Raw genomic sequence first — 12,519 nt, forward strand, 5'->3', positions numbered from 1 at the left:
GGGGAAGCCAGATTCGCTGAACAGCTGCACTGGCTCACTTAATAACCGGGGCAAGAAAGGTCATAAAATGGGGCAAAACTCACTTAACAAATGTCTCATTTAGCAACAGAAACTTTGGGCTCAATTGTAGTCGTAAATGGAGGACTACCTGGGATTATGGATGGGGTAAGTCTAATATCAGGATTTCGTACCCATCAGGGGTATTCACAGGAACTTAGATTTCGTCGAAATGAGAAAATGTACATCAGGATTTATGGCAAGGGTCTTCAAACATGGCCCTTTTATGACTTGTGGATTTCAACTCCCAGAATTCCTCAGCCAGCGTGCCAGGCTGAGGAATTCTGGGAGTTGAAGTCCACAAGTCATAAAAGGGCCAAGTTTGAAGGCTCCTGATTTATGGAGCGTGACCTACGTCCCACCCTAACCTGCTCTCTCTTTGCAGGTATGACTCCTTCACCGATTCAACCCGAAATGACATGAAGAGGAAGTTTGCTTTTACGATGGAATTTGTAGAAGATTACTTAAAAGAAGTTGTTAATCAGCCTTTCCCTTTTGGAGACAAGGAGAAGAACAAGCTGACATTTGAGGTTACAATTTTGTCACAATAATCTGGGGCAGCAGCAACTCGTAGCTTTTAGATTCCCCATGTGAGATCGAGAAGCCTGCCAGCTTTTCAGCCTAAGAATGGATGTTTTGGGACCATGTAAATATTAGTTTTGGCAAAAAAAATGAGAAAAATGGAAGGAGCCAGAACAAGCCGTTTTCATTTCTTTGTTGAAAACCTTCACTATTGGGCCCTCCGAACAAAACTGACAAAACGAATTTGTCTCTTTTGATGCTGATACGGACAGCGCAGTTGTGAGGAACGTTGGGTGTTTAAGAGGGACTACAAAGTCCAAAAAAAACCAAACAACACCAAAAACAAACAAGCCAGGAAGATTTCTGTAATATCACAGCCGTCTCCTGCAGCCCACTAAAAAATGCAGGAGATAAACCAGTGGAACAGCTTGCCTCCAGAAGTTGTGAGTGCTTTTTTAGGAGGCAACTGGACTTTCTTGTTTTTCTTTGAAGACATTTCGCTTCTCATCCAAGAAGCTTCTTCAGCTCTGACTGGATGGCGGGGAGAAGGTTAGAGCTGAGGAAGTTTCTTGGATGAGAAGCGATACGTCTTCAAAGAAAAAACAACAAGGAAGTCCAGTTGCCTCCTGGAAAAAGCACCTTTGGGACAACCATGACCTGGATAGACTGAGAATCTCCATAGACATGAAGAAGAGATTGGACAACCATTTGTCTGAAATGGTGTAGGCTCACTAGATGACCTCCAAGGTCCCTTCCAACTTTATTATTGATCATCGCACAGTCAGTCAGATGTTCAGACTGGATTTGGCATTTTTGTCTACCCATTGAGTCCTTACTGAGGACCTGGGATAGGCAGATGCGGATGCTTGATGGTATTACAGATCTCATCGCAGGATGGAAGCAGTTCCTAGTAAGGCCGCCTTTTGCAGTTGACTAATGGCGAACTTGTCAATGCCAATGATGGTGTTCAAGTGGAGGAGAAACTCCATAGACATTAAGAAGCGATTGGACAACCATTTGTCTGGAATGGTATAGGCCCACTAGATGACCTCCAAGGCCCCTTCTATTATTATTATTATTATTATTATTATTATTATTATTATTATTATTATTATTATTATTATTATTATTATTATTATTGATCATCGCACAGTCAGCCAGATGTTCAGACTGGATTTGGCATTTTTGTCTACCTATCGAGTCCTTACCAAGGACCTGGGATAGGCAGAATAATAATTAATAATAATAATAATAATAATAATAATAATAATAATAATAATAATAATAATAATAATAATAATAATAATACTTTGCAAAATACATCAAGAAATTGCAGCTTCCTGCAATAACTCCAGCAAAGCTACAAAAAACTGTGCTACTCGGAACATCTCACATTTTAAGGAGATACCTGGTTGATACCTAGGATGCTGGCAGCAACCCGTGTCAACCATCAGCACCAGTCAATTTGAGTGTTCAGTTGACTGAGGTTAATGTTTAATGAATGAAAGGATAATAATAATAATAATAATAATAATAATAATAATAATAATAATAATAATAATAATAATAATAATAATAATAATAATAATAATAATACCTGGTTGATACCTAGGATGCTGGCAGCAACCCGTGTCAACCATTAGTGCCAGTCAATTTGAGTGTTCAGTTGACTGAGTTTCATGTTTTATGAATAAAATAATAATAATGATGATGATGATGATGATGATGATGATGATGCAGCAGCACGGGGAACTATGTCCAAAAACTTTGCAAAATACATCAAGAAATTGCAGCTTCCTGCAATAACTCCAGCAAAGCTACAAAAAACTGCGCTACTCGGAACATCTTACATTTTAAGGAGATACCTGGTTGATACCTAGGATGCTGGCAGCAACCCGTGTCAATCATTAGTGCCAGTCAATTTGAGTGTTCAGTTGACTGAGGTTCATGTTTAATGAATAAAATAATAATAATAATAATAATAATAATAATAATAATAATAATAATAATAATAATAATAATAATAATAATAATAATAATAATAATAATAATAATAATAATAGAGAAACCAGATTGACTTAACAACCGTGTTACTCAATTAACAACTGCAGTGATTCACTTAACCACCGTGGCAAGAAAGGTGGTAAAATGGGGCAGAACTCACTTTAACAACTGACTCGCTTAGCAACTTAAAGTTTGGGCTGAGCTGTGACCGTAAGGAGAGGACTAGCTCTATTCTGGATGAGTTCTCGAGCATATAACCACATCAGTCCATTCGTTGCAAGTTGAGCGCTGGGTTCCCTTTCTTGCTTTTGATCTTTCTTGTCTCTGTTTTCATTTTTTTTTTTAGGTGGTGCACCTCGCTCGCAATCTCATATACTTTGGTTTTTACAGTTTCAGTGAACTGCTGAGACTGACCAGAACGCTATTGGCTATCCTCGACATTGTACAAGTGCCCTTGTCATCCTACTTTGAAAGATTAAACAAATTTCAGGATGGAGGTAAAGGAGGGGGTGGGTGGGAGGGAAACGCCAGCGTCCCCAGAAAATGTTTATCGCGTATCGGGTTGTTTTTTTTCCCCCTCCCCCCTTCTCTTTCCTACGTTCGCATCTGGAAAAATGCCCTGTCATGATAATGGGTGAAATCTCATGTCCGATTATAAGCCTAAAATGATGCTTGGATTAAAAAAAAGCATTGATCTCGTTTAGGGCTTTTCGAGAAATAAGTGTCTGGCTTACGAAGAAATACGTCTGGACATGAGAGGAAAAAAATGGCAGAACTTGGCGACTTGTTTACATGACTGGTTTTGGGGAGGGAGGGAGGGAGGGAGGAGGAGGAGGAGGAGGACTGTGGGGTCCTTGGTACTCTCTGAGCTTGGTGGTTTTCTTGCAGACGTTTCATTACCCAAATAGGTAACACCATAAGTGCTAGAAGGAAGTGGGATTTGCAGAGAAGAGGAGGAGTAGGAGTAGGAGTAGGACTGTGGGCTCCTTGGTGCCCTCTGAGTTTGCTGGCTTTCTTGAAGAGTTTTCATGACCCAACAAGGTAGCATCATAAGTGCTAGAAGGAAGTGGGATTTGCAGAGAAGAGGAGTAGGAGTAGGAGTAGGAGTAGGACTGTGGGCTCCTTGGTGCCCTCTGAGTTTGGTGGCTTTCTTGAAGAGTTTTCATGACCCAACAAGGTAGCATCATAAGTGCTAGAAGGAAGTGGGATTTGCAGAGAAGAGGAGTAGGAGTAGGAGTAGGAGTAGGAGTAGGACTGTGGGCTCCTTGGTGCCCTCTGAGTTTGGTGGCTTTCTTGAAGAGTTTTCATGACCCAACAAGGTAGCATCATAAGTGCTAGAAGGAAGTGGGATTTGCAGAGAAGAGGAGGAGGAGGAGGAGGAGGAGGAGGAGGAGGAGGAGGACTACTGTGGGGTCCTTGGTGCTCTCTGAGTGTGGTGGTTTTCATGGAGACGTTTCATGGCCCAACTAGGTAACTTCATCAGTGTTAGAAGGGGGTAGAGTCTGCAGACAGGAGGAGGAGAAGGAGGAGGGGGAAGAGGAAGAGAGGATGATGAGGACTTTAGGGTTCTTGGTGCTCTCTGATTTGGTTGTTTTATTGCAGACATTTCATGACCCAACTAGATAACTTCATCAGTTGTAGAAGTTGGTAGAGTTTGCAGGGAGGAGGAGGAGGAGGAGGAGGAGGAGGAGGAGGAATAATCCTTGGTACTTTCTGAGCTTGGTTGTTTTCTAGCAGACATTTCCTTACCCAGCTAGATACCCACCCTCAGTGCTAGAAGGGATGGACGTCTGCAAGGAAATGTAAATAAAATAATGTAAAAACAAAAGGAACGATTCAGGATTTCCAGGGAGCTCAGTGGGTTAGGACGCTGAGCTTGTCGATCAGAAGGACGGCAGTTTGGCAGGTCGAATCCCGAGTGCCGCGTAACAGAGTGAGCGCCTGTTACTTGTCCCAGCTTCTGCCAACCTAGCAGTTCGAAAGCACGTAAAAATGCAAGTAGAAAAATAGGGACCACTACGGTGGGAAGGTAACAGCGTTCCGTGCGCCTTTGGCATCTAGTCATGCCGGCCACATGACCACGGAGACGTCTTCGGTGTTTGCAAAGAATAGTTAGAGAGTGGCTCCAGCAGAATGATGAAAAGTCTGTTTTTTTATGTGTTTCACATAAGCTTTAACGGCATGATTGTGCACTTTTTTTTACTATATCCAACGCTTTTGAAGAGCAACTTATTTTACGATCAGCTAGAGCTCAGTTGAAATGCTTGTCTTTCATTCTTTAATTTTCAGATGCTGAACAGCACTTTAGTAATTCTTGTTGTGCAAAAATTTCCAGGTTTGTTTTGGGGAGAGAACAAGGGTGATGAAAAAAAAAGTCCCTGGTAATCACCATAATTGCAATTTCTATTTGACTCAAGTAGATTTTTCCAACACCTGCTCTGGGTTAATTTGAAATATAATTGCCTTCCTCTCGTAATTTTTTTAAACATCTTATCTAAAACTGGAGTGCTTATGACTTTTGCTCTTCTTGATTGATATAAACCAGATCTTGTGTCACAACCTCTTTCAACAGTGAATCCTAAAATTAAATGGTTTTGTTTCCCCGTTAAAACTCTTCCCAGCTGCAATAATTCGGTGTCGTATAAATGGCAATGTTTAAATAGAAAAAAATTAATTCCCCCTTAATTTAATTTCTTCTTAACTGCTAAGGGCTTTCATTTAATGTCTTTTTCTATTATTCGTACAGGAGGGATTAGCAAGACAGTCGTTTCTTGTTTGACACATTTCATTGAGTTGTGAAGTTGTTGAAGGCCCAGAATAGGTGTTCAATTTATATATTGGTGTCAAAAGTAAGATTTCGTTTCGTGGGAGATGCTTCAAAGAAAACTTGAAAATTGTAAAGTTTTATGAATGAGTCTCACTGCAATGACTGAGAATTGATACTCTTTGGCCTGGCCATTATATTTAATATATTGATTCGGTCAACGACCAGCAAAAATTTAATGAACCAAATAAATACAATTCAGGTAATTCTCAACTTACGACCGCAATGAAGTCCGGAATTTGTGTTGCTAAGTGAGAAATTTGTTAAGTGAGTTTTGCCCTATTTTATGACCTTTCTTGCTACTGTTATTAAGTGAATCGGTGCAGTTGTTAAATTAGTAACATAGTTGTTAAATAAATCACGTGACCCTGGGACACTGCGACCGTCATAAATGTGAGTCAGTTGTCAAGCATCTGAATGTAGATCACTTGACCGTGGCGATGCTGCAACAGTCGGAAGTGTGAAAAAATGGTCATAAGTCACTTTTTCCAGTGCTGTTGTTACTTTGAACAGTCACTAAGCAAAGTGTTGTATGTTGAGGACTACCTGTAATATAGTAACAACTAGCTAAGTAGTCTTTTGGTCCAACCCCTTGCTCAAGCAAGAGACTCTGTGTCCTTCCAGACAAACGGTCGTCCAATGTCTTCTTTAAAACTCCAATGATGGAGCACCCATAACTTCTGAAGGCAAACCTCAGGTTTTGCTGAGGATGATTCAATGTCCCAGTTATATTGAATTTGGACTGTTGCAATTTCCATTGTGTAGCCTAGATTGTTCGGAAGATGCCGTTGGTCCATAAAATAGCAGCCTGAGGAACATCACATTTTGTGTGGTTTGCCTGTCTTGTTAGCGCTACCAAAGGAGCTACGCTGGTTATCTCCTGTAGTTCTAGACTGGAAATTAATCCAATATGACATTCCAGTTCCCACTGGGATTGTCCCATCCCAATCAATCAATCAATCAATCAATCAATCAATCAATCAATCAATCAATCAATCAATATAATCAGAATAGAGCTGGAAGGGATCTTGGAGGTCTTTTAGTCCAACCCTCTGCTCAAGCAGGAGACCCTATTCCATTTCAGATAGCTGGCTCTCCAATCTCTTCTTAAAAACCTCCAGTGATGAACCACCCACAACTTCTGAAGGCAACTTCTGTTCCACTGGTTAATTGTTCTCACCGTCAGGAAAATTCTCCTTCGTTCCAGGTTGCTTCTCTCCTTGATTAGTTTCCATCCATTGTTTCATGTTCTGCCTTCTGATGTTTTGAAAAATAGGTTGACCTGAAGGTCTGAAGGTACAAACCTCCCCTCACCATTTTTAACCTCTTGATCCATTAGGGAGGGTCCTCCCTAAGCTTCTTCCTCTGACTGTTAAGCGACTGGGGGTTCCTGATACTCTTCTCTCATTGTTTCCTAGGCGCCCTCTCTTCTCCTCTTTCCTTAAGGCCATTCACACATTCCATGACAGACACTCCATGGATGTGTCCTTCCTTTCACCAGACTCTCGAGTTCAGTTCAAGGGAACTTACTTGCTCAGATGTTCTTCTTTTATGTTCATCTCCCAATTCTCAGCCTTTCTGTTGCCTGTCAAGAGTAACCCTTGTTATCTCTCTCGTTTCCAGGCAACAATGTGATGAGAACCATTCATGGCGTGGGAGAGATGATGACTCAAATGGTCCTCAGCAGGGGGTCTATCTTCCCTGCCTCCACACCTGACATTCCCCCAAGCGCCCACCGAAGCAAACAAGCCAACCTTGTGGAGAGCGAAGATATCACCGTGATGGACACCAAGTTAAAAATTATCGAGATTTTACAGGTAAAAAAAAAAATCTGCGCTGTTACTTATTTTTGGAGAAAAGGACGAAATATAGCTTACTTAACCTTTTGGTCTGAAAAACAAGAGTTTTGTATTCTCTTTTTTCCTTGTGAGTTAAGGAGATTTTCTGGAGCTAGAATGAGGGCAGATGAAGAAATGCAAGACAGAACAGAACAGAACAGAATAGAATAGAAAATATGGACTGGAATAGAATAGAATAGAATAGAATAGAATAGAATAGAATAGAATAGAATAGAATAGAATAGAATAGAAAATATGGACTGGACTGGACTGGACTAGAATAGAATAGAATAGAATAGAATAGAATAGAATAGAATAGAATAGAATAGAATAGAATAGAATAATAGAATAGAATAGAATAGAATAGAATAGAATAGAATAGAATAGAATAGAATAGAATAGAATAGAATAGAATAGAATAGAATAGAATAGAATAGAATAGAATAATAGAATAGAATAGAATAAAAAATATTGACTGGACTGGAATAGAGTGGAATGGAATAGAATAGAATAGAATAGAATAGAATAGAATAGAATAGAATAGAATAGAATAGAATAGAATAGAATAGAATAGAATAGAATAGAATAGAAAATATGGACTGGACTGGACTGGACTGGACTGGACTGGACTAGAATAGAATAGAATAGAATAGAATAGAATAGAATAGAATAGAATAGAATAGAATAGAATAGAATAGAATAAAAATATTGACTGGACTGGAATAGAGTGGAATGGAATGGAATGGAATGGAATGGAATGGAATGGAATGGAATGGAATAGAATAGAATAGAATAGAATAGAATAGAATAGAATAGAATATATGGACTGGACTGGAGTAGAGTAGAGTAGAGTAGAGCAGAATAGAACAGAACAGAACAGAACAGAACAGAACAGAACAGAACAGAATATAACAGAAAACAGGATAAAATAGAGTAGAGTAGAAGAGGAGTAGACGTAGTCCTCGACTTACATCCCCAACTGAGCCCAACATTTCTGTTGCTAAGTGAGACATTTGTTAAGTGAGTGTTGCCCCATTTTACAACCTTTCTTGTTATAGCTGTGATGGGAATCACTGCGGTGGGATAAGTTAGTGACCCAGTTGTTAAGTGAATCTGGCTTCCCCATTGACTTTGCTTGGCAGAAAGTCACAAAAGGGGATCACCTGGCCCCGGGACACTGCGACAGTCATAAATATGAAGCAGTTTCCAACCTTCCAACTTTTGATCATGTCACCATGATCAACAGTGCTACAGCAGTCATTAATATGAAAAACGATCACAGGTCCTTTTTTTCCAGTGCTTTGTCACTGTGAATGATCACCAAATGAACTGTTGTAAGTTGAGGACTACTTATAGAATTCTTTACTGGCCAAATACAATTGAACATAACAAGGAATTTGTCTTCGGTGCATAAGCTCTCAGTACATAGACACAAACATACATACAAAGAGATGAAAATGAAAGCTGAAATCCAGTCCTGTGTTTTACCCCAAGCGACATGTATGAAGATGTAAGGTAGGGTCATTTTTTCCAGACAAATTTTGCATTAACATCAGAATTTTTAGCTGCCTGACTAAAGATTTAATTTAGCTCCGTTTTAGTTATTAGTATTGGATATAACAAGAACTATTTTTCAAACCTTCAAGGATGAAGGACTTAAAAGGATTAATTTTTGGAATGACAAATGCGTTGGGGTCCTTGATTGTCTCTGAGCTTGATGGTTTTCTTGCAGACGTTTCATGACCCAACTAGGTAACATCATCAGTGCCAGAAGGAAGTGAGGCTTGCTCTCTGTCTATATACTAGTGGCTTGCCCTATCAATGTTGGTGGGTTGTGATCTGATGATGTTACCTAGTTTGGGTCATGAAACGTCTGCCAAAAAACAACCAAGCACAGAGAACACCAAGGTCCCTTCGTTTCAACCCTGAGCTATAAACGTTCCCTTCTAATTGGGACAAACGTGTTGTTTCATTTTAAAATCTATTTTACTGCCATAGTAGCAACTTTGATTTTCGTAAATAAATGGTCTTTGTGTGCGGCTGAAAAATAGGCTCAAAAGTCTACTGTATGTCGTAAAGTTTATCCTTAGCGTTCGCCTTGATTACCGAATATCCTACCTGCTATCTATTTACAAGAAGGAATTTGGGGAGAACAATGAAAACGTTGACAATTCCACAACGCCGCCACCCGACTCACCACCTATCACCTCAGGTAAACCAGGTTGAATCAAGGTAACAATGGTTTCTTTCAAACTAGAGCCTTCGTCAAGGCATCTGTAGCAAGCCCAGTGAGAAATTAGCATCAGAGTCCATCATGATGTCAGATGCAGGAATGAAAGCCTGTGATGCAAAATTGCTTTTGTGGTTGCGACGCCATCCTAGGCTACCTCAACAGAGGGACAGCATCAAGATCATGCGGAAGTGTGACAGTACAGGCAGTCCTCGGCTTACGACAGTTCATTTAGTGACCATTCAAAGTTACAATGGCAACGGGGGGAAAAAGGGACTTATGGCCATTTTTCACACTTAACGACCGTTGCGGCGTCCCCAGGGTCACATGATCAAAATTCAGACCGCTGGCAACCGACTCGTCTTTAGGACTGTTTGCAGTGTCCCAGGGTCACGTGATCCCCTTTTGCGACCTTCTGAGAAGCAAAGTCAACGGGGAAGTCAGCTTCAGTTAACAACTGTGTTACTAACTTGGCAGCTGCAGTGATTCACTTAACAACTATGGCAAGACAGGTTGTAAAAAGGGGCAAAAGTCATTTAATAAATGTCTCACTTGACGACATAAATTTTGGGCACGGTTGTGGTCGTAAGTCGAGGACTGCCTGTACCGCTCTATATTGTATCAAAGAGGCCACAATTGGAATACTGCATCCAGTTTTGGTTGCCACGATGTAAAAAAAGAGACTCTAGAAAGAGTGCAGAGAAGAGCAAGAAAGATGATCAGGGGACCGGAGGCTAAAACGTTTGAAGAACGGTTGCAGGAATTGAGAATGTCTAGTCCAGAGGTAGGCAACCTCGGGTCTTTTATGACTCGTGGACTTCAACTCCCAGAATTCCTGAGCCAGCATGGCTCAGCTTGGAAACCTCTCCCTTTCCCCTCAGCATGGATGGCTCAGGAATTCTGGGAGTTGAAGTCCACGAGTCCTAAAAGAGCCAAGGTTGCCTACCCCTGGTCTAGTCTAATGAAAATAAGGACATGATAGCATCTTCCAATCCTTGTCGAGCTGTCGCAGGGAAACGGATGACATTTTTTTATCTCCGTAGCACTGGAGGCAGGACAGGAAGCATCTAGTGGGTGTTGGTCAGGAGGAGATTCAACCTGAATCTAAGGAGGAATTTCCTGACAGTGAGAACAATTAATCAGTGGAACAGTTTGCCTTCCAGGGTTATGAGTGCTCCATCGCTGGAGCTTTTCAAGAAAAGTTTGGACAACCATTTGTCCGAGATGATATAAAAACTCCTGTCTTCGGCAGAGAATTGGACTAGAAGACCTTCACGGTCCCTTCCAGCCTTATGATTCAATGATTTTATGTATCATAACTTGTCTGTGGTCCAAAAAGGGCAAAATACACATGAGTGAGCTTTCATTCTTGGGCAGTACGTTGAAAGCGACATTATTGCGTTGCGTGTGGAATGTGCCCAGCCCTTAAATTGAGATGGTAGGTATTATCTTGGGGGCACTAAAGGGAAAGTTGGGGAAACAAGTGGCAAACAAGTGATCTATGAGTAGCCATGCCACTCATAGCTATCGCGTGTGAGTATCGACTCGTAAAAATGGAGCCTGTGAATTATAAAGTTGGACAGCCACTTGCCTGAAATGGTATAGGGCAGTGATGGCGAACCTTTTAGAGTCCGAGTGCCCAAACTGCAACCCAAAACCCGCTTATGTATCGTTGGATGCCGGGTGGGCGTGGCCCTTTGGGTGGGCGTGGCTGCAGTGATAACTGCAGACTGGGTGGGACTCAAAAGTTCAATCAATTCCAACTTTGTAAGATCTTTTTTTTATCCGCGAGAAGTTGAAATTGATTGATTGAACCTTTTTTTTTGTGTGTGTGCACACGGCGGCGGAGGCCTAAAGCGAAAAGGTTTTATAAAACCCAACTGAAGGCCTAGGACTGGGGCGACAGCGCGGGTGCCCACAGAGAGAGCTCTGCGTGCCACCTGTGGCACGCGTGCCATAGGTTTGCCACCACGGGTATAGGGGTATCAGGCTGAGCAGGGGGTTGGACTAGAAGACCTCCAGGGTCCCTTCCAACTCTGTTATTCTAATTCACACCAGTTGCCACTGATCAGTTCTTTTTTGCAAAAAAAAAAAGCTAGGAAAAGAGGAGGATGTTTTTTATAGTGCTGACTCTACGCCGTCTTCTATTGTAGCAGCTGTTCCTGATATAGATGAAATTGCAGCTGAAGCTGAAACCATGTTTGCTGGCAGGTAAGCTCATGTCTTTGGCCTGCTGTTTTTGCTTGACCAACCGCTTCCCACTCTCTTGCTCTATTAATACTTTTAATTCATCTTTATATTTGACTCTGGACAGCGCAACAACACGCTCCTGTTTCTCTGTGGTGGCATTCTTAATTTTTCAGAAGGTTTCGCAAAGTCCTAAGGACTTTTAGTAAGCACAGATCGGCAGCACTGATGGGGTTACCTAGTTGGGTCATGAAACGTCTGCAAGAAAACTAGCAAGCTCAGAGAGCACCAAGGACCTCTCATTTCAACCCTGAGCTACAAATATTCTCCATGGGACTTTTAGTAAGCTTGGAAGCCGTACTGCTTCTGCTTGACAAAAAACAAAACAAAAAAAACTCAAGACCATCCACTCGTTGCCGTAGCCGGGGTAGTAAGTTGCACAGCTTGAGATCACTGCACTACACTGCAAATTCGCCGTTAAAATCTTTTTTCAGATCTACCAAATTATCCGTAAAAAACAGCAGCGGGCTAAGCTTTGTTTTCAGTTCAGGTTCCTGAACTTCAGGTGTGAAAGCGTATTCTGTTGGTCTTGATCAGTAGACCAAGATGAGAATATTCAAAGACAATTAACCAGAGGGATGGCTTGCCTTTAGAAGTTGTGGTTACTTCATCCTTGGAGGCTTATAAGAAAAGAGTGGATGGCTATTTGTCTGGAATGGCCTGGGGCACGGGTGTCAAACTCGCCACATCACGTGACGTGTCGCGACATATCACGACTTTTCCCCCATTGCCGGAGCCGGTGTGGGCACGGTTTCGGCACAACGCATCTGGCCCGTGGGCCGGCAGTTTGACACCCC

General features: G+C 41.5%; 1 protein-coding gene across 3 annotated transcripts in view; it reads left to right on the top strand.

Moving 5' to 3' along the window:
* The window catches only part of ITPR2 (inositol 1,4,5-trisphosphate receptor type 2), a 182,328-nt gene that overhangs the window by 79,681 nt on the left and 90,128 nt on the right, over positions 1-12,519 (top strand). For 2 of the 3 annotated variants that reach the window (XM_081330822.1, XM_081330820.1), the window contains exons 20-24: positions 443-587; positions 2,930-3,080; positions 7,031-7,224; positions 9,325-9,457; positions 11,629-11,686. In XM_081330822.1, coding sequence (XP_081186948.1) covers positions 443-587; positions 2,930-3,080; positions 7,031-7,224; positions 9,325-9,457; positions 11,629-11,686 — 681 coding nt within the window. The remainder of the gene's footprint in view (positions 1-442; positions 588-2,929; positions 3,081-7,030; positions 7,225-9,324; positions 9,458-11,628; positions 11,687-12,519) is intronic. The other variant, XM_081330821.1, reaches the window with a different exon arrangement.

This window comes from Vipera berus, assembly GCF_964194415.1.
Source record: "Vipera berus genome assembly, chromosome: 6".
Lineage (NCBI taxonomy): Eukaryota > Metazoa > Chordata > Lepidosauria > Squamata > Viperidae > Vipera > Vipera berus.